This window comes from Lithobates pipiens, unplaced genomic scaffold (assembly GCF_037356315.1).
Source record: "Lithobates pipiens isolate NorthernLeopardFrog02 unplaced genomic scaffold, aLitPip1_a1.2 Scaffold_35, whole genome shotgun sequence".
Classification (NCBI taxonomy): Eukaryota; Metazoa; Chordata; class Amphibia; order Anura; family Ranidae; genus Lithobates; species Lithobates pipiens.
In genome coordinates this window covers 802,406-825,865 of record NW_027507811.1, presented here as the reverse complement: position 1 = coordinate 825,865, position 23,460 = coordinate 802,406, and the positions used below count along the sequence as shown (strand labels likewise).

Here is a 23,460-nt window from a genome sequence, read left to right as displayed (position 1 = left end):
GGGACGGAACATCTAGAACATGGACTGGTGGAGATGATGTGTGGATTTTGTATATAAGCTTCTATCTTACAGATGATATTTTCTCTCTCATGTTCTTGGTTTAGAGTGGAGATCCAATGGATATAGAATTTGAGGTGAAATCAGAAGAAGAAGAGAGGTATGTGAGGGATGATCAGCAGTCTATGGAGGAGGATGGAATAACGGGGACATTTATAGAGGAGGACACTCCTACAGAGATCAGCACAGGTGGGTCATTAACACTAAATCCATTCCTCCACCCATACTGCTCACTGATTGGTCCAGAGTAGGGCGGGGGCTGGGTGATATCAGCCTGTAATCCCCTGGTCACTTTCCTGAGCTGTGTTCCCCGTCCTGTATTCCTGGATTTCTCTCCGATAATCTTCCTTCTCTGTGCTGCCGACACAATTTATGTATCTAGACTGGATTTATGGAGATTCTGGGGATCAGCCTGCAGAAAAAGGTTGATTTTCACCATAAATGTTTCTAGGATGGCACAGTGGTGTAGTGGTTAGCACTCTCGCCTAGCAGTAAAAAGGGTCGCTGGCAGGGAGTTTGCATGTTCTTCCTGTGCCTGCATATGTTTCCTCCGGGTACTCCGGTTTCCTCCCACACTCCAAAGACATGCCGGTAGGCTAATTGGCTTATGTCCAAAATTGGCCCCTAGTATATGAATGGGGACCTTGGATTGTGGCTCCTTAAGGGTCGGGACCGATGTGAGTGTGCAATGTACAGGGATAGGGACAATTGTAGACACTCAGGTTGAACTGTGTGGACTGGTGTCTTTATTCAACCTTACTAACTATGTAACTAGATCTAGGCACCTGGGGTATGTGATTTGGGTCTTCTGCCCCATACCCGGGTATGACAAGATCTCTGACAGAACAATCCCCCCAGGATTACTTGCTCTGTTATTTGCTGGCTGTGCTGGGTGGAGGGATATGTCTGTATAGTCTCAGACCCAAGTCACTGAGTGCAGTCTCAGGAGATGGGAGGAGCGGTGTGGGATCTCTGCAACTTGTCTCCAGTAAACATTTCATCCACTACTGAATTACTTCTCCAGCGGTGATCCCTGTCCTCTTCCTTTTCCATGCAATTCGGGTCTGGTATGGATTTTAAGGGGAAAAACACGGTGTGGGGCCCCCCAAAACACATACCAGACCTGTATCAGAACATACAGCCCAGAAGGCCAAAAGGGGTAGATAGGTGACCACCCCCCCCTGAACCATATCAAGCCACATGCATGCCCTCAACATGAGGGGGTGCTTTGGGGCGGGGGTGGGGGCTCTACCCCAAAGCACCTGTCACTAGGGGTGTTGAATTTAATCACAGCATCAATGCATTGCGATTCGGCCATCTGCGATTCAGCATCGATGCTGCGACCGACAAAATCAATTGCAGGGTAACGTCATCTGTGTGCCGCGCTGTCCCCTTGCCTCTCCGAACGGAGCTGAAAGCAGCTGAAAGGCGCTGTGCCATGCCTCTCCACACTGAGCCAAGGGCGTTAGCCGTGCCCTAATTTCCTGCCTCCAGCTGACGTCATCCTCAGCCGCGTCGCTGTGTGTTTAACTGGCTACTAGAGGAGAGGAGACACGTGGAGCGACTGTCCCCGACTCCCAGGCTCCAGAGAGTCGTCCTCGGCTCACTTTCACATAGACTGCTGCGAGTCACCTAAGCCAGTGTCCCGCACTCGTCCTCCTCACAACAGGCTGCTGCGGGCCGTGGCAGAACCGAGCGAGCCAGAAGAATACTGGATGGCCGCGCTTGTCCTCCTCACAGGCTGCAGTGGGAAAGCAGTGCACAATGTCATCATCATCATCATCATCATCATCAGGTACTTGAGTCAGACACATATCTGATGCACCATTATGTGCACATTTTTCATGAATTGTGGTTTATGCATGTCTTATTGTCACACCTTCATTGATACCTTTTTTTTGTATGATTTATGGTTTTGCTCATTACTGTCCCCACTCATGGAGCCATGTATTGGATGTGTGGGACAGTGATGAGTAAAACCATAGATTATATAAAAAAAACAAGTATCAATGAAGTTGTGATGTGAATCAATCACTGAGGCTGCTTTCACACTGGGGCGGGAGCGGCGTCGGCGGTAAAGCGCCGCTATTTTTAGCGGCGCTTTACCATCATTTTAGCGGCGGTCTGCGGGCGCTAGCGGGGTGGTTTTAACCCCCGCTAGCGGCCGAAAAAGGGTTAAACCCGTCCGGCTTTCACACTGAAGTGACAGGGGCCGGTTTTTTTCAGGCGCTATTTTTAGCGCTGTAACGCCTGTATACTGCCCCAGTGTGAAAGGGGCCTAAGACAATAAGACATGCATAAACCATAATTCATGAAATGGCATACATTGTCATTTGGGGGACGTTATGGGGACATTGTCTGCAGTCTCTGACCCTGTCTTGTATCATGTCTGCAGTCTCTGACCCTGTCTTGTATCATGTCTGCAGTCTCTGTCCAGCTCTTGTATCATGTCTGCAGTCTGACCATCTCCTGTACTATGTCTGCAGTCTCTAACCATCTCCTGTACTATGTCTGCAGTCTCTGACCATCTCCTGTACCATGTCTGCAGTCTCCTGCCACCATGTCTGCAGTCTCTGACCATCTCCTGTACCATGTCTGCAGTCTCTGACCATCTCCTGTACTATGTCTGCAGTCTCTAACCATCTCCTGTACTATGTCTGCAGTCTCTGACCATCTCCTGTACCATGTCTGCAGTCTCTGACCATCTCCTGTACCATGTCTGCAGTCTCTGACCATCTCCTGTACTGTGTCTGCAGTCTCTGACCATCTCCTGTAGTATGTCTGCAGTCTCTGACCATCTCCTGTAGTATGTCTGCAGTCTCTGATCATCTCTGCAGTCTCTGATCATCTCCTGTACTATGTCTGCAGTCTCTGACCATCTCCTGTACCATGTCTGCAGTCTCTGACCATCTCCTGTAGTCATTTGGGGGCAGTCTGGAGCTCCTCTTTAAGTTGTCTGCTGTGTTTACACTTTGCTACATGCAGGGAGTGTTATGTTATTTTATTTTTATTTTTTTTAAGAACAGATCCAATTTAAAAAATTGAGTTCTTCTGACTGCTTACATTTTGTGGATGAAACCGTGTGCAGTAATCGTGATGCATCGCGGAATCAAATCGTGGACAGGATAATTGTAATCGAATCGTGAGGCCAGAGAAGATGCGCCCCCCCCACCCCGCCCCCCCTTACCTGTCACCATGTTGATGGGGACAAGGGCCTCTTCCCGACACCTCTGGCTGGTGGCTGTGGGAGTCTGTGGGCAGGGGGTTTATCGGAATCCGGAAACCCCCTTTAACAAGGGGACCCCCAGATCCCGGCCTCACCCCCTATGTGAAGGAGAATGGGGTACATAGTACACCTACTCATTCACCAAAAAAGTGTAAAAACACATAAAGAAAGGAGCCAGTTTTTGCCAATTCCTTTATTAAAAATAAAAAAACAAGCAATATCCCCCCGATGTAGATCCATTGTCGATCACGATGCCCACCGGACCCAAAAAAAGATACCAAGGCAAAAACTGCCCCCTTGTGATGTCACTGACTGGTGCATGCTGGGTTGCTGACATCACAAGGGGCGGTGCTACTAGGTGACGTCACAAGGTGGCCCCACCCTTACCTTTATAAGAGCTGTCAAACAGTAAGCCAGGCATGCGGCGGTTTGCCTTAGTTGACAGAAGAGTGTTTTTTTTTGTTTTTTTCAGGTCTGGTGATGGGCGGCGTGATTAACGACGGGTCTACATCGGGGGACATTGTTTGTTTTGTTATTTTTAATAAAGGAATTGTCAAAAACTGCCTCCTGTCTTTATGTTTACACTTTTTGGGGGAATAGGTAGGGACACAATGTACCCTATACTCATTCACATAGGGAGGGGGCCTGGGATCTAGGGGCCCTCTTGTTAAAGGAGACTTCCAGATTCCGATAAGCTCCCTACCCGTAGACCCCGACAACCACCGCCCAGGGTTGTCAGGAAGAGGCCCTTGTCCCCATAAACATTGGGACAAGGTGCATTGGGGTGGTCGGGCAAAGCCTCTCCTACCCTCAAAGCACCCCCCTTGTTGAGGGCATGTGGCCTGGTATTGTTTGGGGGGGGGGCACTTACTCCTCCTCCTTTTCCTAACCTTTCGGGCTGTATGATCGCATAAGGGCCTGGTACGGAGGTGACCCCCATGCCTTTTTTTTTTCCAACGTTTTTCTATTGTCAACCATTTAAATGTAATTTCATTCGATTTTTTTTATTTTCCTTTATAATTTCAGTTTTGCTGCAACAGGTTCTATACATGGTACAGATACTCCACACTACAGGCAGATTAAGGCACTATATTTACCCACTTCCATACCGGGCCTGTTCTGGCACTCCTGTCCTACATGTAAAAAAACATAATTTTTTTGCTAGAAAATTACTCAGAACACCCAAAATTATATATATATATATTTTTTTTAGCAGAGACCCTAGGGAATAAAATGACGGTCGTTGCAACTTTTTATGTCGCACAGTATTTATAGGGGTGCTTTAATTATTATTATTTTTTTTATATTTTTATTTTATTTTGACATTTTCCCTATACATTAAAAATGTAAACATCCCTTGTAATATGAATAGGGTGTGACAGGTTATCTATATGGAGAGAGCTGAGGTCTATAATACCCCTCCCCCCGCACATCATCTCTCCTCTAAACTGGAAAACCTGAGATAAAAAAATAAATCTCGGCTTCCCAGCGGGGGTGTTTACATCTGCCGAGGCCGGACGTGACGTCATAACGTCGCGCCCGTCCTCTGAGATTGCAGGGGACCATTTGGTCTGTGGTATTCTGGAAGGTAAACGGCAACTGCGGACTGATTGATTCTCCGGCTTACCAATCGCACGGGCGAGCTGGTACAAGCACCAGAGGGACCCCCCCCGCCTGTAATAACAATCAGTCGCTAAGATTGTTTTTACATAACAGAATCGCCGTCAGAGAAAGAAGATATCTGAATGATGCCTGCAGCTTCGCCCCACTATCCAGATTTAACCACTTAAAGTCCACGACGTCATATGATGTCCTTGGGCGGGAAGTGGTTAAATGAAATTCTCATGTTTATTGTTTCACTTTAAGCATCATTAGATCATGGCTCCTGAAAAAAAAAAATCTTTTTAAAAAAAAAATTGTATTGTATTGATACACGTCCCCCAGGGCAGTTCCCGGACCCCCATACCCCCTTTTTATGGGTAATTACTTGCATATAAGCCTTCAAAGGGACTTTTTTCAATTATTCAAGTTCAGGTCCCATAGACTTTAATAGAGTTCACCCTTCGGGTCAGAGATTTTTCTCTGTTTGGGAGTTCTGGTGCGAAACGAACCCGGGGGGGGGGTGTGCGGGCCATCTATAATGACAATGAGTGATAGAGGGGGAGGGGACACTCGTCCTATAATCCCCTCATCACTGTCACTCCTATAGAAGACAGTTCTCGTTGTTTCCTCGCTCTCTGACTAAGGTCCATGAATAAAGAAATGATCTGGTAGGAGATCAGAGGACCCATTTACTAGTTACCTTGAGGGGGGAATTGTAAGATCCTCAGAGACAAAGCTGCCTGATGTGGGCGGAGTCCTGGTTTAGGGGAACCAATCAGCTCATGTCTAGTAATAATCTTTGTATTTCTATTTTAGTAGATGGACGGGAGATGAGGAAAACCTCAGAGGATTGTCTCACTTTGTCTCCAGACTGTAAAGTAGAAGATGAGGACATCACACAGTATAGTCCAGGAGAAAACCCGACTACCTCCAATGTCCATCCGGCACCACACAGTGTAGATGGACCATCGTATTCCTCTTATCCCGAGGAACCTCAGACTGTGCGGGACGGTGCCGGACCATCGTATTCCTCTTATCCCGAGGAACCTCAGACTGTGCGGGACGGTGCCGGACCATCGTATTCCTCTCATCCCGAGGAACCTCAGACTGTGCGGGACGGTGCCGGACCATCGTATTCCTCTTATCCCGAGGAACCTCAGACTGTGCGGGACGGTGCCGGACCATCGTATTCCTCTTATCCTGAGGAACCTCAGACTGTGCGGGACGGTGCCGGACCATCGTATTCCTCTTATCCCGAGGAACCTCAGACTGTGCGGGACGGTGCCGGACCATCGTATTCCTCTTATCCCGAGGAACCTCAGACTGTGCGGGACGGTGCCGGACCATCGTATTCCTCTTATCCCGAGGAACCTCAGACTGTGCGGGACGGTGCCGGACCATCGTATTCCTCTTATCCCGAGGAAACTCAGACTGTGCGGGACGGTGCCAGACCATCGTATTCCTCTTATCCCGAGGAACCTCAGACTGTGCGGGACGGTGCCGGACCATCGTATTCCTCTTATCCTGAGGAACCTCAGACTGTGCGGGACGGTGCCGGACCATCGTATTCCTCTTATCCCGAGGAACCTCAGACTGTGCGGGACGGTGCCGGACCATCGTATTCCTCTTATCCCGAGGAACCTCAGACTGTGCGGGACGGTGCCGGACCATCGTATTCCTCTTATCCCGAGGAACCTCAGACTGTGCGGGACGGTGCCGGACCATCGTATTCCTCTTATCCCGAGGAACCTCAGACTGTGCGGGACGGTGCCGGACCATCGTATTCCTTTTATCCCGAGGAACCTCAGACTGTATGGGACGGTGCCGGACCATCGTATTCCTCTTATCCCGAGGAACCTCAGACTGTGCGGGACGGTGCCGGACCATCGTATTCCTCTTATCCCGAGGAACCTCAGACTGTGCGGGACGGTGCCCGGACCATCGTATTCCTCTTATCCCGAGGAACCTCAGACTGTGCGGGACGGTGCCGGACCATCGTATTCCTTTTATCCCGAGGAACCTCAGACTGTGCGGGATGGTGCCGGACCATCGTATTCCTCTTATCCTGAGGAACCTCAGACTGTGCGGGACGGTGCCGGACCATCGTATTCCTCTTATCCCGAGGAACCTCAGACTGTGCGGGACGGTGCCGGACCATTGTATTCCTCTTATCCTGAGGAACCTCAGACTGTGCGGGACGGTGCCGGACCATCGTATTCCTCTTATCCTGAGGAACCTCAGACTGTGTGGGACGGTGCCGGACCATCGTATTCCTCTTATTCCGAGGAACCTCAGACTGTGCGGGACGGTGCCGGACCATCGTATTCCTCTTATCCCGAGGAACCTCAGACTGTGCGGGACGGTGCCGGACCATCGTATTCCTCTTATCCCGAGGAACCTCAGACTGTGCAGGACGGTGCCGGACCATCGTATTCCTCTTATCCCGAGGAACCTCAGACTGTGCAGGATGGTGCCGGACCATCGTATTCCTCTTATCCCGAGGAACCTCAGACTGTGCGGGATGGTGCCGGACCATTGTATTCCTCTTATCCCGAGGAACCTCAGACTGTGCGGGACAGTGCCGGACCATCGTATGGCTCTTATCCCGAGGACCCTCAGACTGTGCGGGACGGTGCCGGACCATCGTATTCCTCTTATCCCGAGGAACCTCAGACTGTGCGGGATGGTGCCGGACCATCGTATTCCTCTTATCCCGAGGACTCTCAGACTGTGCGGGACGGTGCCGGACCATCGTATTCCTCTTATCCCGAGGAACCTCAGACTGTGCGGGACGGTGCCGGACCATCGTATTCCTCTTATCCCGATGAACCTCAGACTGTGCGGGACGGTGCCGGACCATCGTATTCCTCTTATCCTGAGGAACCTCAGACTGTGCGGGACGGTGCCGGACCATCGTATTCCTCTTATCCTGATGAACCTCAGACTGTGCGGGACGGTGCCGGACCATCGTATTCCTCTTATCCTGATGAACCTCAGACTGTGCGGGACGGTGCCGGACCATCGTATTCCTCTTATCCTGAGGAACCTCAGACTGTGCGGGACGGTGCCGGACCATCGTATTCCTCTTATCCCGAGGAACCTCAGACTGTGCGGGACGGTGCCGGACCATCGTATTCCTCTTATCCTGATGAACCTCAGACTGTGCGGGACGGTGCCGGACCATCGTATTCCTCTTATCCCGAGGAACCTCAGACTGTGCGGGATGGTGCCGGACCATCGTATTCCTCTTATCCCGAGGAACCTCAGACTGTGCGGGACGGTGCCGGACCATCGTATTCCTCTTATCCCGAGGAACCTCAGACTGTGCGGGACGGTGCCGGACCATCGTATTCCTCTTATCCCGAGGAACCTCAGACTGTGCGGGACGGTGCCGGACCATCGCATTCCTCTTATCCCGAGGAACCTCAGACTGTGCGGGACGGTGCCGGACCATCGTATTCCTCTTATCCTGAGGAACCTCAGACTGTGAGGGACGGTGCCGGACCATCGTATTCCTCTTATCCTGAGGAACCTCAGACTGTGCGGGACAGTGCCGGACCATCGTATTCCTCTTATCCCGAGGAACCTCAGACTGTGCGGGATGGTGCCGGACCATCGTATTCCTCTTATCCCGAGGAACCTCAGAAAGTGAGGGACGGTGCCGTCCTTCCAACAGATAAAAGGTTTCCCTGTCCTGACTGCGGGAAGTGTTTCCGTTGTAAATCCAAACTTAATTTGCATATACGATCTCACACAGGGGAGAAGCCGTATTCCTGTCCTGAGTGTGGGAAATGTTTTTCAGAGAAGTCCAGTTTTTACAAACATCAGAGACTGCATACGGGGGAGAAACCATATTCCTGTCCTGAGTGCGGGAAATGTTTTTCACAGATGTCCACTCTTTACAAACATCGGAGATGTCACACGGGGGAGAAGCCCTATTCCTGTCTTGCGTGCGGGAAAAGGTTTTTAACTAAGTTCAATCTTTCCATATATCAGAGATTACATACAGGGGAGTTGCCTTTTTCCTGTTCTGAGTGCGGGAAATGTTTTTCAGTGAAGTCCAGTCTTTCCACACATCAGAGATCTCACACGGGGGAGAAGCCGTATCCCTGTCCTGAGTGTGGGAAATGTTTTTCACAGAAGTCCAATCTTAACACACATCAGAGATCTCACACGGGGGAGAAACAATATTCCTGTCCTGAGTGAGGGAAATGTTCCTCACTGAAGTCCTGTCTTCCTGTACATCAGGGGGTCCCACACAACCCTGGAGGTGTATTAGTGAGTGCGGGAAATGTCTTGTATATGAATGTTGCTGGACATGTGGGGAAGAAACACCCCCTGATATACACCTCAGATATACTCCATGGCTGATCTTCATCATGGAAGAAACAGTTGATAAGGAGATCAGAGATCACCAAAGACATGGATGAAGTGTTGTACCGTGTCGGCCATTGATAGCAGGAGAAAAATAAAAATGGAGTCATTACCTCTCATTGGCTGAGTACATTTTGTGGTGTAAAATCTTGCAAGAGGTCTGTTTTTACTCAAGTCGTCTTCCAGGACTAAACACGTAAACCCCACCACTTAAAAGGCAGTCCTCTTGGCTTATTATAATACAAATGGAGTCATTACCTCTCATTGGCTGAGTACATTTTGTGGTGGAAGATTTCACAAACACATTTAGGGATTAGTGTTGGACGAACTTCCGACGGGACGTTTCGCGAACGCGGCCGATAGTTCGCGAACCGGAACATTCGCGGCGGGCCCCATTGACATCAATGGGAGGCGAACTTTGCAAACCTACGGGTCAAATTTTCAGCCACAAAATAATTATTAGCTGTGCAAACATAGTCCCACCACATGGCCAATGACATAATACATGTATGAGGTGAATTTGGGATTGACAACTACAAGCATTCTTTTTTTATATGGGAAATTGTTGTGACAATTCAGGACTGTGGAGCGCATGAAGGCAATGGAGGAGAGGGAAGGTCAGGGACCAGGGTAGGCAAAGAAGAGGGTGCAGGAGATGATCACCAGCAGCGTGACATACAGCAATGACACCTGCACCGTGATAGAGAGCACTGACATCAGCAGCGTGACATAAAGCACTGACAGCAGCACCGTGACATAAAGCACTCACACCAGCACTGTGATATACAGCACTGACAGCAGCACCGTGACAGAGAGCACCGACATCAGTACCGTGATATACAGCACTGACACCTGCACCATAAGCAGCCCCAGGAGGAAGTCAGCATAGCACAGGGATGGTGGGAGCCCCTCATAATGAGCATAGCACAGGGATGGTGGGAGCCCCTCATAATAAGCAGCCCCAGGAGGATGTCAGCGTAGCACAGGGATGGTGGGAGCCCCTCATAATAAGCAGCCCCAGGAGGATGTCAGCGTAGCACAGGGATGGTGGGAGCCCCTCATAATAAGCAGCCCCAGGGGTAAGTCAGCACAGCACAGGGATGGTGGGAGCCCCTCATAATGAGCATAGCACAGGGATGGTGGGAGCCCCTCATAATGAGCATAGCACAGGGATGATGGGAGCACCTCATAATAAGCACAGCACAGGGATGGTGGGAGCCCCTCATAATATGCACAGCAGAGGTACAGCCCCAGGAGGAAGTCAGCACAGCACAGGGATGGTGGGAGCCCCTCATAATAAGCAGCCCCAGTAGAAATATGACACCGCTCAACCTCTTCAAAGAGGAGGGTAGGGGCATATAGTACGGGGTGCTTTTTTTGGACAAGGAAGTGAGCCAAATGAAGAAAGAAGGTCTGTGTGCTCGATTAAAAAAATTGTTTATAGACATATACATGGTCTACTGGTCACATGTGTTGAATTCCTCCGAGATCCATGCCTCATTCATTTTTAGAAATGTGAGGTAGTTAACACTGTTGTGAGCTAGGCGAGTACGCTTATTGGTCACGATCCCCCCTGCTGCGCTGAACGTCCTTTTGGACAGGACACTGTGCAGATTGAGAGGATGAGGAGGGTGCAGAAGAGTAAGGCTGAGTGAGCCACTCAACCAAGTCTGGTGCGTCCTTTAAAGTAATTGAACACACCTTCTGCAACTTCCCACTTTGGCTCAAGCCTGTTGCTCCTGCCCTACCCCTACCACCCTTGCGGAAGGGCCTGCCTCTTCCTCTGCCTGTCATTTTTTAAATGACCCTGTGACAAAACTCTCAGTCCCTATACCGATGAAGGACTGCTGCAGTATAGGGCAGCGGTCAGCAGTAGTGCACCTCAACCCTATGTATTGTGGACTGATACCAGTCCTTATAGAATAGCAGACTGTACCTCACTCAACCCTATGTACTGTAGCACCCTATACCAAGTTACCAGTCCTTATAAGGACTTTTGTGGACCAAGTAGGTTGTGAATGATTAGCAGACTGTACGTCAGTCCCTATACCAATGAAGAACTGCTGCAGTATAGGGCAGCGGTCAGCAGTAGTGCACCTCAACCCTATGTATTGTGGATCGATACCAGTCCTTATAGAATAGCAGACTGTACCTCACTCAACCCTATGTACTGTAGCACCCTATATACCTTACCAGTCCTTATAAGGACTTTTGTGGACCAAGTAGGTTGTGTGTGACTGATTAGCAGACTGTACGTCAGTCCCTATACCGATGAAGGACTGCTGCAGTATAGGGCAGCGGTCAGCAGTAGTGCACCTCAACCCTATGTATTGTGGACCGATACCAGTCCTTACAGAATAGCAGACTGTACCTCACTCAACCCTATGTACTGTAGCACCCTAGACAGACCAAGTTACCAGTCCTGATAAAGAGCTTTGTGGAACAAGTGAGTTGTGAATGATTAGCAGACTGCAGCAGAAGGGCAGCAGTCAAGTATAATATTCTTTCTATATTTGGAAGAAATAATATTATACGTGTACAGGCCTATTACCATACCACTGATACCAGTCCTGAAAAGACCCTTTGTGGAACTAATAGTAACAGCAACTCTTTAAACTGACCCTCACTGCCTGACACACTGCTTCCTTCCTGTCCCTATATAAACTGGCAAAACAGAGGCTGCTGAAACAATAACTGGAATAGCACTTTTGTGGACCTGATAGTAACATCTAATGATGATGATGATGACTAATCTGGCTGTCCCTGCAGCACACAGCGTCCTGTCCCTTTCTCTAAACTGACAAAAGACACTCAGGCTGCTGCAACAATCAGTAGCACAGCAAACCTATATACACCTAACACCTATACCAGTCCTGAAAAGAACTTTTGTGTACCAAATAGCTAGCGATTTATCTGTCCCTACTCCACACAGCAACCTTTCCCTATAGTGACAGAAGAAAGAATGTAAAATGGCCGCCAGATTGGGTGTATTTATAAGTTAGGGGGAATGTCCAAGTGTCCATGTGCTGTAATGTCTCAATTGGCTGTCCTGTACCCCATGATGGATGTGTCATCAGGTCAAAGTTCTTTTACACAGTAAAAACACGAAAGTCCGCCGGGCGAACGGCGCCAATAGTCCGCCGAATGGGTGGACAGCGAACAGCCGAACAGTTCGCCGCGAAACGACCGCCGGGCGAACTGTTCGGCCATCACTATTAGGGATCTATTTTAACACAAATTGTAGAACGAATGTAACACGCATCCAATCATGACAAATATTGGATCATCGGCACCATCTAGTGGCAAAAATCTGTCACTGTGGTTTTAATGCCGACCATTGACGTAAAGCATAAGATACAACATTTGGCCATTAGATGGCGCTAAGTACCATAGAAATTATCTCCATCTAGTGGCCAAATGTAATAATCTCTATTTTAAATGAATGGAAGCCATTCGACCAGCACAGGAAATATCCTAATAACATTCATCTTACCCGATTCACACAGAAGGAATGTACATGGACTTTCCCCCGGGGTGAATTGCTGTGCACATATTTTATGAATAGACCCCTAAATGTCAGGAGACGTTGATATAAAGATGGGAAGTATGTAGCAGATAAATGAATAGACCTCCCAGCAATGTTATTACCAGGCTGCAGCTAGGGGGAGCTCTAATATGTGAGCACAGCAGAGTGATCCCATCCAGCTCACATTAACCCTTTACTGTCAGATGTTTTTACATTATTTTTGCACATTTTGGGACTGGGAGTCCATCTCAACGCTTTTATTGGCGAGATTGACACCTTTGCGAGCCCCATCGCCTGGATTTTAAGGGGAACGCCCTATGCTGAAAAAAGGGAGTGGGGGTCCCCCCCAAGGTCCATGCCAGACCCTTATCCAAACACACAGGCCGGTCAGGAAAGGGGGTGGGGACGAGCGAGCGCCCCCTCCCCTCCTGAACCGTACCAGGCCACATACCCTCAACATTTGGGGGCTGGGTGCTTTGGGGAAGAGGGGGGGCTCTGTGGGCCCCCTACCGCAAAGCACCTTGTCCCTATGTTAGATGAGGACAAGGGCCTCTTCCCGACAACCCTGGCTGTTGGGTGTCAGGGTCTGCGGGGGGGGGGTTTATCGGTATCCAAGAGCCCCCTTTAGTAAGAGTGCCCCCAGATCCCGACCCCCCCATCCTATGTGAATAAGTATGGGGTACATCGTACCCCTACCCATTCACCTGGGGGAAAGAAAGTCAATAACAAAATACTAGACGGGTTTTTAAAGTACTTTATTAGGCAGCTCCGGGGGTCTCTTCTGTCTTCGGGGGTCTCTTCCGACTCCTCCGCTCTCTCCGGCCTCTTCTCCCGCTCTCCGGCCTTCTTCCCATTCTCCAGTTCTTCTCCTGCTCTCTGATTCTTCTCCTGGGCTCCTCCGCTATCTTCTGCTCTTTTGCTAGCGATGGGCCGGTCTCTTCCGTCGTCTTCTTCCCTCTTCTCTTCTTCCGATGATGACACGACGCTCTCTCTCCCGCTGTAATGCTGTGTACATGGTGCGCAACGGCTTATAGAGGCATGGGGTGATGTCATCCGGTGACCCCGCCCCTTATGACGGCACAGTCCCGGCATGCCCCAGGCAGTGACGCCATAAGGGGCGGGGTCTCGGGGCATGCTGGGGCTGTGCCGTCATAAGGGGGCGGGGTCACTCTGTGTACAGAGTGCAGTGGTCAGCAGTATATCATATAGTATGAGCAGCATCGCCCTTCACTCCGTCACCAAGACCTAGTCTGGCAATGCCCAAAATGATACCAATTAGTCTCTGGCCAATCTCACGGTTTGGAAGGACTTTCTCCTTTTCATTATTTCCAGGTGGCCATGAATTAGAGTTCCGATGTCTCCCCTGTGTTCTGCAGACAGATATACATTTCCCGATGTCCTATGTCCTACAGATCCCTCATGTTCCCCGATACGACCTCATACATTGGACTTGTTGAACTTTCCAACCAGGAGGGAATGGAAAATCAGGCAAGGAAAGGTTCCGGAATGTAGCCTTTATTGTAAAAAAAAAATCAAAAATACAAGCCACAGCAGAAAATGGGAAAAAACGAGCTGACGCGTTTCACCACAGCAGAAAATGGAAAACCCCGATCTGACGCGTTTCACCACAGCAGAAAATGGGAAACCCGGGCTGACGCGTTTCACCACAGCAGAAAATGGGAAAAACCGAGCTGACACATTTCACACTTAACAGTGGTTTTTCATGCTTGAACCTTTCCTTGCCTCATTTTCTATATGCTAAGCCTGCACCTGGTGTTCCAATTCTAAGGAGAGTCTTTCTTCCATATATCCACCTGGAGAGGTGACTTCTTCTCCCCCACCCCCAGGAGGGAATGGACTTGGCAAGATACTCTCCCCATGCTGAGGGTATGTGGTATGGTTCAGGAGGAGGCACGCTCACTCCCCACCCCCCACTCTTCCCTGGGCAGTCAGGCTGCATGCTCTAAGCCAGGGGTCTCAAACTGGTGGCCCTCCAGATGTTGCGAAACTACAAGTCCCATCATGACATTGCCTTTGGGAGTCTTGCTCTTAACTGTCAGCCTTGCAATGCCTCACGGGGCTTGTAGTTTTTCAACAGCTGGAGGGCCACCAGTTTGAGACCCCTGCTCTAAGCCCTTGTACACACGGGTCGGACATTCCGACCACAAAATCCATCGGATTTTCTCCCCGACGGATTTTGTCCGAAACTGGTGTTGCGTACACACGGCCGGACAAAGTTGTCGGAAAATCCGATCATTCGGAACACGATGACGTTCTTTCGTTTACGACGGGACCACGTTCAGGCTAGTAGCCAATAGCTTTGGTCTCGTAATTTGATATGAGCATGCGTGGCACTTTTGTCCGATCGGAAATTCTCTACAAATGATCGGACAAAGTCTGATCGGATCATGTTGTCGGGAAAATTTTCATATCCAGCTCTCAAACTTTGTTGGTCGGACATTCCGACGGAAAAAGTCAGATGGAGACAACACAGAGTCGGATTATCCGACAACGCGGTCCGATGGGACATTTTCAGGCTAATAAGGGAGACGTATTCGTTCTTTGGAGGTGGGGGGGGGAGGGTCCATACGGTTTTTTTGTATTTAGTTTACTTTCATCGGCCAATCAGCAAATCCCCAGATGACAACTGAATAAGCTTGGCGGATTTACATCACTGGGTGTCAGGACACTTGTGACAGCCAACCTCCTATCAACCAACCTGAGCAGGAAGTTGCCACATTTAGAGGCGATAGTAATACTGCAGCCAGAAGTTGGAATTGGCTGAACACCTAAATCAGCCATTCGCCAAAACAAGCCAAATTCTGTTCAAACATGGGTTCAATCCAAAGCCAGAGCTCATTTTAAGTGGTCGGTTTATTGGTCCTTTACATTGGCGACCAATAGGAGAAGGACCCCCTTATATCTGTGGTCAGTGTAGTGGTCCCTTACATTGGTGACCAATGAGAGAAGGACACCCCTTATATCAGTGGTCAGTGTAGTGGTCCCTTACATTGGTGACCAATGAGAGAAGGACACCCCTTATATCAGTGGTCAGTGTAGTGGTCCCTTACATTGGTGACCAATGGGAGAAGGACCCCCTTATATCAGTGGTCAGTGTAGTGGTCACTTACATTGGTGACCAATGGGAGAAGGACCCCCTTATATCAGTGGTCAGTGTAGTGGTCCCTTACATTGGTGACCAATGGGAGAAGGACCCCCTTATATCAGTGGTCAGTGTAGTGGTCACTTACATTGGTGACCAATGGGAGAAGGACCCCCTTATATCAGTGGTCAGTGTAGTGGTCCCTTACATTGGTGATCAATGGGAGGAGCCCCTTATATTAGAGGTCAGTGTAGTGGTCCCTTACATTGCTGGCCAATGGGAGAAGGACCCCCTTATATCAGTGGTCCCTTACATTGGTGATCAATAGGAGAAGGACCCCCTTATATCAGTGGTCAGTGTAGTGATCCCTTACATTGGTGACCAATGGGAGAAGGACCCCCTTATATCTGTGGTCAGTGTAGTGGTCCCTTACATTGGTGACCAATGAGAGAAGGACACCCCTTATATCAGTGGTCAGTGTAGTGGTCCCTTACATTGGTGACCAATGAGAGAAGTACACCCCTTATATCAGTGGTCAGTGTAGTGGTCCCTTACATTGGTGACCAATGGGAGAAGGACCCCCTTATATCAGTGGTCAGTGTAGTGGTCACTTACATTGGTGACCAATGGGAGAAGGACCCCCTTATATCAGTGGTCAGTGTAGTGGTCCCTTACATTGGTGACCAATGGGAGAAGGACCCCCTTATATCAGTGGTCGGTGTAGTGGTCCCTTACATTGGTGACCAATGGGAGAAGGACCCCCTTATATCAGTGGTCAGTGTAGTGGTCCCTTACATTGGTGATCAATGGGAGGAGCCCCTTATATTAGAGGTCAGTGTAGTGGTCCCTTACATTGCTGGCCAATGGGAGAAGGACCCCCTTATATCAGTGGTCGGTGTAGTGGTCCCTTACATTGGTGATCAATGGGAGGAGCCCCTTATATTAGAGGTCAGTGTAGTGGTCCCTTACATTGGTGACCAATGGGAGAAGGACCCCCTTATATCAGTGGTCAGTGTAGTGGTCCCTTACATTGGTGACCAATGGGAGAAGGACCCCCTTATATCAGTGGTCAGTGTAGTGGTCCCTTACATTGGTGACCAACGGGAGAAGGACCCTCTTATATTATCATCAGTGGGAAGACTGCCCCGTACAGATCATTGACGTCAGTTGTTATAAAAAAAATGTTCATTGCCCAAGGAACCCCTAGAACCTTATGGAGGAACCCTGGCTGAGAAAGGCTGGACTAGGCAGTAATATATTTCTATCCCCCTTGGTGGGAGTGGAGATGACCCCATCTATAAGGATATACAGTACATACACACAGCACAAGGCCGTGTTCACACTATGACATGTTTCTCGGGGCTGCAGTTCCTCTGAGCTCCACAAGATGGTGATCTTCTCACATCTACCATAGAGACTTACTGTCTCTATGGAAAACAGGAAGTGATGTCAGGCACAGACAGGAAGTTCCGGGTGAGAGGTGAGGCTGGAGGAAGTAGAGAGGAGACCTTGCTGGAATCGTCAGTAGAGGAGGTAATAAGATCTTATCTTCTATTTACACCCAGTAACCCCCCGTCATGTTCCGTCCTCTTCCTCCATAGTCACTGTGACGTCTTTTATCTCCAGCAGATGATAATACACACATATAGCTCCCAACTGTCCCTGGTTTGGAGGGACTGTCCCTCATTCCCAACAAAGTCCCTCTTTCCTCCTCAGGTGTCCCTCATGTTGGTCTGATCTATATACATGTATATAAAATGCTATATTTATCTATCGAAAAGTGTTTCCCGGTGCCAAACCTTCCATCCAATTTCTACATTTTTCTGCTGCATTTGTAAATTCCAAAAGCCGATATAAAGGAATATTAGTGGCAAAAATGCACTTTAAAAAAAAAAGAATTCTCCATTAAGGGGTGTGGCAGGGGGTGTGTCCTATGCCTACATACTCTATAGGTGTCCCTCATTCCCATCTCAGAAAGTTGGGAGTAGGGATGAGCTCAGGTGTGTTCGCATGGAACATGTGCAGAGCCCGCCAGGTAAGTCGGCGCAGCGCTGCGCTAATCACAGGCAGTGAGACATTCCTCCGATGTGCGGCTGCGGAGATCGGGAAATGTCTCACTGCCTGTGATTAGCACCTTTCCTTCCCCCGCTCAGACATGCACTGGTTACCCCCATATTTAAAAACCCCCCCACTAGACCCCACCTGTCTGAACAACTTAAGACCCATCTCCCCGCTCCCGTCTCCTCCAAGCTCATCGAACGCCTTGTCCATGACCGAATGAGTCACTACGTCATGGACAACAACCTTCTCCACCCCCTACAGTCCGACTTCCACCCACAACATTCCACTGAACCTGCCCTCCTAAAACTCACCAATGATCTACTAACTGCTAAAACCAACGGGCACTACTCCATACTCCATCCCCCATACCCAATACTCCATCCTCCATCCCCCATCCTCCATACTCTTAGACCTCTCTGATGCCTTCCACACAGTTGACCACCTGCTCCTCCTCAGCACATTACACTCCTTTGGCCTCCATGATTTTACTTTATCCTGGTTCTCCTCCTACCTATCTCAGTGTCACTTACAATTCCATCTCCTCTGCTCCTCTTCCTCTCTCTGTTGGGGTACCCCAAGGCTCCGTCCTTGGGCCCCTCCTATTCTCTCTCTATACCTCTTCTCTGGGCCAGTTGATAACCTCCCATGGCTTCCAATACCACCTCTATGCCAATGATACCCAGATCTATCTCTCCTCACCTCACCCCCTCCATCTCCTCACAGATCTCCAACTTACTGAATGACATCTCAGCAACTTCTTCACTCCTTGATTATTTCCCGCCTTGACCACTGCAACTTTCTCCTTAATGGCCGACCCTTACACAGGCTCCTCCCCCCTTCAGTCTATTATGAATGCTGCTGCTGGACTAATACACCTCACTAACCAATCCGTGACTGCTGCCCCACTCTGCCAATCCCTTCACTGGCTTCCCCTCCCCCACCGTATAAAATTCTAAATGCTAACCACAACATACAAAGCCATCCACAACATCGCCCCCATCTACATCCCCAACCTCATCTGCAGATATCACCCAAATCATCCCCTCTGCTCCTCCCAGGACCTCCTGCTCTCTAGCTCCATTGTTACCTCCTCTCATGCTCGCTTTCATGACTTCTCCAGAGCCTCTCCCATCCTCTGGAACTCCCTGCCCCGGTATATGGGCTAGGAAGTGATGTCAGATACAGACAGGAAGTGATTTCAGGTTATAAATAGGAAGTTCCGGGTGAGAGGTGGGTCGGGAAGGAAGTAGAGAGAAGACTTTACTGGAAGGTAATAAGATCTTATCTTCTATCTACACCCAGTAACCCCCCGTCATGTCCGTCCTCTTCCTCCATAGTCACTGTGACGTCTTTTATCTCCAGCAGATGATGATCCCCTTTGGGGGTCAGAACATTTCCCCACTTACGGGGCCCGAACGTTCTCTTCATTTCGTAGATGTGTCTCCTTTCCCACCAATCACCGCATTTGTCTGTACTACCTGATTATACCACTTTTATTGGGGATGGGGGGGGGGTTCTATAGACATAAAGGATTAGAGTTGCCCGGACCCTAAAACCATTACAACTGTTAAAAGGATTATTTCTTTATATGTAACCCCATGGGGGGGGGGGGGTGTTCTTACATGATAGAAACCCTCAGATTACCCCTCCTCCATCCTAATATTGTACAACCAGTACAGTCCTCATCATTCTCTCTTATTAATTATTGGTCTACAGGAAACCTCTATAGATCACTTGACCAATGAGGATGGAGGAGGAGCGGAGTCACATGACTGAGAAGATACTAAACCTCACCCTGGAGATCATCTACCTGCTGACCGGAGAGGTGAGGAGGATTCTGGGAGGTCACATGACATCACTCTTATCTCTATTAATAAAACACAGACCTGACCGGAGAGGTGAGGAGGATTCTGGGAGGTCACATGACATCACTCTTATCTCTAATAATAAAACACAGACCTGACCGGAGAGGTGAGGAGGATTCTGGGAGGTCACATGACATCACTCTTATCTCTATTAATAAAACACAGACCTGAACGGAGAGGTGAGGAGGATTCTGGGAGGAGGTCACATGACATCACTCTTATCTCTATTAATAAAACACAGACCTGACCGGAGAGGTGAGGAGGATTCTGGGATTCTAACATGATATTCCTATTGGTTCTCCAATACAGAGATTTCCTCTTGTGAAGTCAGGTGATCATATGACCATCACAGTGCCTCCATGTGACTCCCTAAAACCTGAGAGACACAACATGGAGAAGATTCTAGAAGTCACCAAGAAGATGATGGAGCTGCTGACAGGAGAGGTGAGGAGGATTCTGGGACATTATCCAGTAACAGACAAGGGATGTGTCTGGATGGTGACTGTATCATTGTGTGTGTCAGGTTCCTATAAGGTGTCAGGATGTCACTGTCTATTTCTCCATGGAGGAGTGGGAGTATTTAGAAGGACACAAGGATCTCTACAAGGACGTCATGATGGCCAATCAGCCGCCCCTCACATCACCGGGTAAGAGGAGACTTTATTGTAAAGGAGAGAGCAGTACGGAGGCTCCACCTAGATCCCCCATCATCTGATAAACACATAGAAACAATGTATTCAGTCAGTGTGTGTGTTTCCTACAGATGGATCCAGTAATGGGAACCCACCAGAGAGATGTCCCCGTCCTCTGTATTCCCGGGATTCCACACAGGAAGGTCACACCATCCCCCACCATCATCAGGTAGGTGAGGGACAATTATTGGTAGTTCTGATTTATACACAGCATGATTGTTACAATGAATGTTTTATTATATATTCAGAGTGGAAACCTCGGGGATGATAATATTGAGGTTAAAGAAGAGTATAAAGAGGAGGATGAGGAGTATGGAGTGATGGAGGAGTTTACAGAAGGACAGAAGGATATGATGGAGCCACCAAATACCAGGAACCCACCAGAGAGATGTCCCCGTCCTCTGTATTCCCGGGATTCCACACAGGAAGGTCACACCATCCCTCAATATTGCAAGGTTGGTGGGACGGAGATTATAAAACACAGACTTATGGGACGATGTGGGGATTTACTATGTGATGTCACCATAATAAAGCTTATATCTGATATTTTCTCTCTCATTTTCTTGGTTTAGAGTGGAGATGCAATCGATATAGAATTTGAGGTGAAATCAGAAGAAGAAGAGAGGTATGTGAGGGATGATCAGCAGTCTATGGAGGAGGATGGAATAACGGGGACATTTATAGAGGAGGACACTCCTACAGAGATCAGCACAGGTGGGTCATTAACACTAAATCCATTCCTCCACCCATACGGCTCACTGATTGGTCCAGAGTAGGGCGGGGGCTGGGTGATATCAGCCTGTAATCCCCTGGTCACTTTCCTGAGCTGTGTTCCCCATCCTGTATTCCTGGATTTCTCTCCGATAATCTTCCTTCTCTGTGCTGCCGACACAATTTATGTATCTAGACTGGAGTTATGGAGATTCTGGGGGTTCAGCTGGCAGCAAAAGGTTCATTTTCCCCATAGATGTTACTAGATCTAGGCACCTGGGGTATGTGATTTGGGTCTTCTGCCCCATGCCCGGGTCTAGCAAGATCTCTGACAGAAGAATTTTCCCCTCGGGGTTACTTGCTCTGTTATTTGCTGGCTGTGCCGGGTGGAGGGATATGTCTGTATAGTCTCAGACCCAAGTCACTGAGTGCAGTCTCAGGAGATGGGAGGAGCGGTGTGGGACCTCTGCAACTTGTCTCATGTAAACATTTCATCCACCACTAATTACTCAATACCTCTCCGGTAGTGATCCCTGTCCTCTCCCTGTCAGGTGGTGATCCCTGTCCTCTCCCTGTCAGGTGGTGATCCCTGTCCTCTCCCTCTCAGGCAGTGATCCCTGTCCTCTCCCTCTCCAGTGGTGATCCCTGTCCTCTCCCTGTCAGGTGGTGATCCCTGTCCTCTCCCTCTCAGGCGGTGATCCGTGTCCTCTCCCTCTCTAGCGGTGATCCGTGTCCTCTTCCTTTTCCATGCACTTCGGGTCTGGTATAGATTTTAACGGGAACCCCTCACCAAAATTTTTAAAAAACACTTGGGGCCCCCCAAAATATATACCAGACCCTTATCGGAGCATGCAGCCCGGCAGGCCAGAAAAAAAAGGGGAGACAGGTGAGCTCTGTCCCTCTACCCGAAAGCACCTGTCACCATGTTGATGGGGACAAGGGCCTCTTCCCCGACACCTCTGGCTGGTGGTTGTGGGGGGTCTGTAGGCAGGGGGTTTATCGGAATCATCTGGAAACCCCCTTTAACAAGGGGACCCCCAGATACCGGCCCCCACCCCCTTTGTGAATGAGTTTTGGGTACACAGTACACCAACTCATTCACCAGAAAAGTGTATAAAGAAAGAAAGGAGGCAGTTGTTGAAAATTCCTTTATTAAAAATAAAAAACAATGTCCCCCCGATGTAGATCCATTGTCGATCACGATGCCCACCGGACCGAAAAAAGAAAAAAAAAACACTATTTTGTCAACCAAGGCAAAAACTGCCCCTTGTGATGTCACCGAACGGTGCATGCTGGGTTGCTGACGTCACAAGGGGCGGTGCTACCAGGTGACGTCACAAGGTGGCCCCACCCTTACCTTTATAAGAGCTGACAAACAGTAAGCCGGGCATGCGGCAGTTTGTCTTAGTTGACAGAAAAGTGGGGGGTTCTTTTTCAGGTCTGGTGATGGGCGGCGTGATTGACGACGGGTCTACATCGGGGGGACATTGTTTGTTTTATTATTTTTAATAAAGGAATTGTCAAAAACTGCCTCCTGTCTTTATGTTTACACTTTTTGGGGGAATGGGTAGGGGTACAATGTACCCTATACTCCTTCACATAGGGAGGGGGCCTGGAATCCAGGGGCTTTCTTCTTAAAGGGGACTTCCAGATTCTGATAAGCTCCCTACCCGCAGACCCCGACAACCACCGCCCGGGGTTGTCAGGAAGAGGGCCTTGTCCCCATAAACATTGGGACAAGGTGCATTGGGGTGGTCGGGCAAATCCTCCCCTCCCCTTAAAGCACCCCCCTTGTTGAAGTTATGTGGCCTGGTATTTGTTTAGGAGGGGGACACTTACTCCCCCCTTTCCTAACCTGCCGGGCTGTATGATCGCATAAGGGCCTGGTATGGATAGGGACCCCCATGTCTGTTTTTTATTTATTTTTTTAAACATTTTTCTATCGCCGGCCATTTAAATTTAATTTCATTTGATTGTTTTTTTCCTTTATAAATTTCAGTTTTGCTGCAACAGGTTCTATACATGGTACAGATGCTCCACTTTACAGGCAGACTAAAGCACTATATTTAACCACTTCCATACCGGGCCTGTTCTGGCACTCCTGTCCTACATGTAAAAAACATCATTTTTTTGCTGGAAAATTAATCAGAACCCCCAAACATATATATATATATATATATATATATATATATATATATATATATATATATATATATATATATATATATATATATATATATATA

General features: G+C 48.9%; 4 protein-coding genes across 5 annotated transcripts in view; all 4 read left to right on the top strand.

The window, feature by feature from the left end:
* The window catches only part of LOC143956057 (uncharacterized), a 143,404-nt gene extending 141,459 nt beyond the window's left edge, over positions 1-1,945 (top strand). Inside the window, exon 3 of the mRNA XM_077466185.1 lies at positions 105-1,945. Within this exon, the coding sequence (XP_077322311.1) occupies positions 105-308 (204 nt within the window). The 3' untranslated portion in view covers positions 309-1,945. The remainder of the gene's footprint in view (positions 1-104) is intronic.
* A 3,148-nt stretch (positions 1,946-5,093) lies between these two features.
* Positions 5,094-9,378, top strand: LOC143955536 (uncharacterized). The gene has a single exon (XM_077465583.1). It carries the CDS (start codon positions 5,846-5,848, stop codon positions 9,089-9,091), a length of 3,246 nt encoding a protein of 1,081 aa, XP_077321709.1. The 5' UTR covers positions 5,094-5,845; the 3' UTR covers positions 9,092-9,378.
* Positions 9,379-17,367: 7,989 nt separating this feature from the next.
* Positions 17,368-20,381, top strand: LOC143955426 (uncharacterized; the record flags this gene model as incomplete). Its single annotated transcript, XM_077465475.1, has 3 exons — positions 17,368-17,421; positions 19,666-19,774; positions 20,124-20,381. Coding segments are annotated over exons 2-3 (342 nt in total), but the record flags the coding sequence as incomplete, so codon positions are not given.
* An 86-nt stretch (positions 20,382-20,467) lies between these two features.
* Positions 20,468-22,769, top strand: LOC143955996 (uncharacterized). Of its 2 annotated transcripts, XM_077466124.1 has the most exons (3): positions 20,468-20,675; positions 20,755-20,961; positions 21,079-22,769. In XM_077466124.1, the coding sequence occupies exons 2-3, from the start codon at positions 20,827-20,829 to the stop codon at positions 21,280-21,282; spliced, it is 339 nt and encodes a 112-aa protein (XP_077322250.1). In that variant the 5' UTR covers positions 20,468-20,675; positions 20,755-20,826; the 3' UTR covers positions 21,283-22,769. The 2 variants fall into 2 exon arrangements, with proteins under 2 accessions (XP_077322250.1, XP_077322249.1); XM_077466123.1 differs by having other exon boundaries at positions 20,468-20,961.
* Positions 22,770-23,460: the final 691 nt, after the last annotated feature.

Coding starts and splice junctions, on each gene's coding strand:
- LOC143955536 (XM_077465583.1), top strand. CDS start 5,846: ATGGACCATCGTATTCCTCTTATCCCGAGGAACCTCAGACTGTGCGGG.
- LOC143955996 (XM_077466123.1), top strand. CDS start 20,719: ATGATTGTTACAATGAATGTTTTATTATATATTCAGAGTGGAAACCTC. Junction 20,962..21,078: donor CCATCCCTCAATATTGCAAG/GTTGGTGGGACG, acceptor TTCTTGGTTTAG/AGTGGAGATGCAATCGATAT.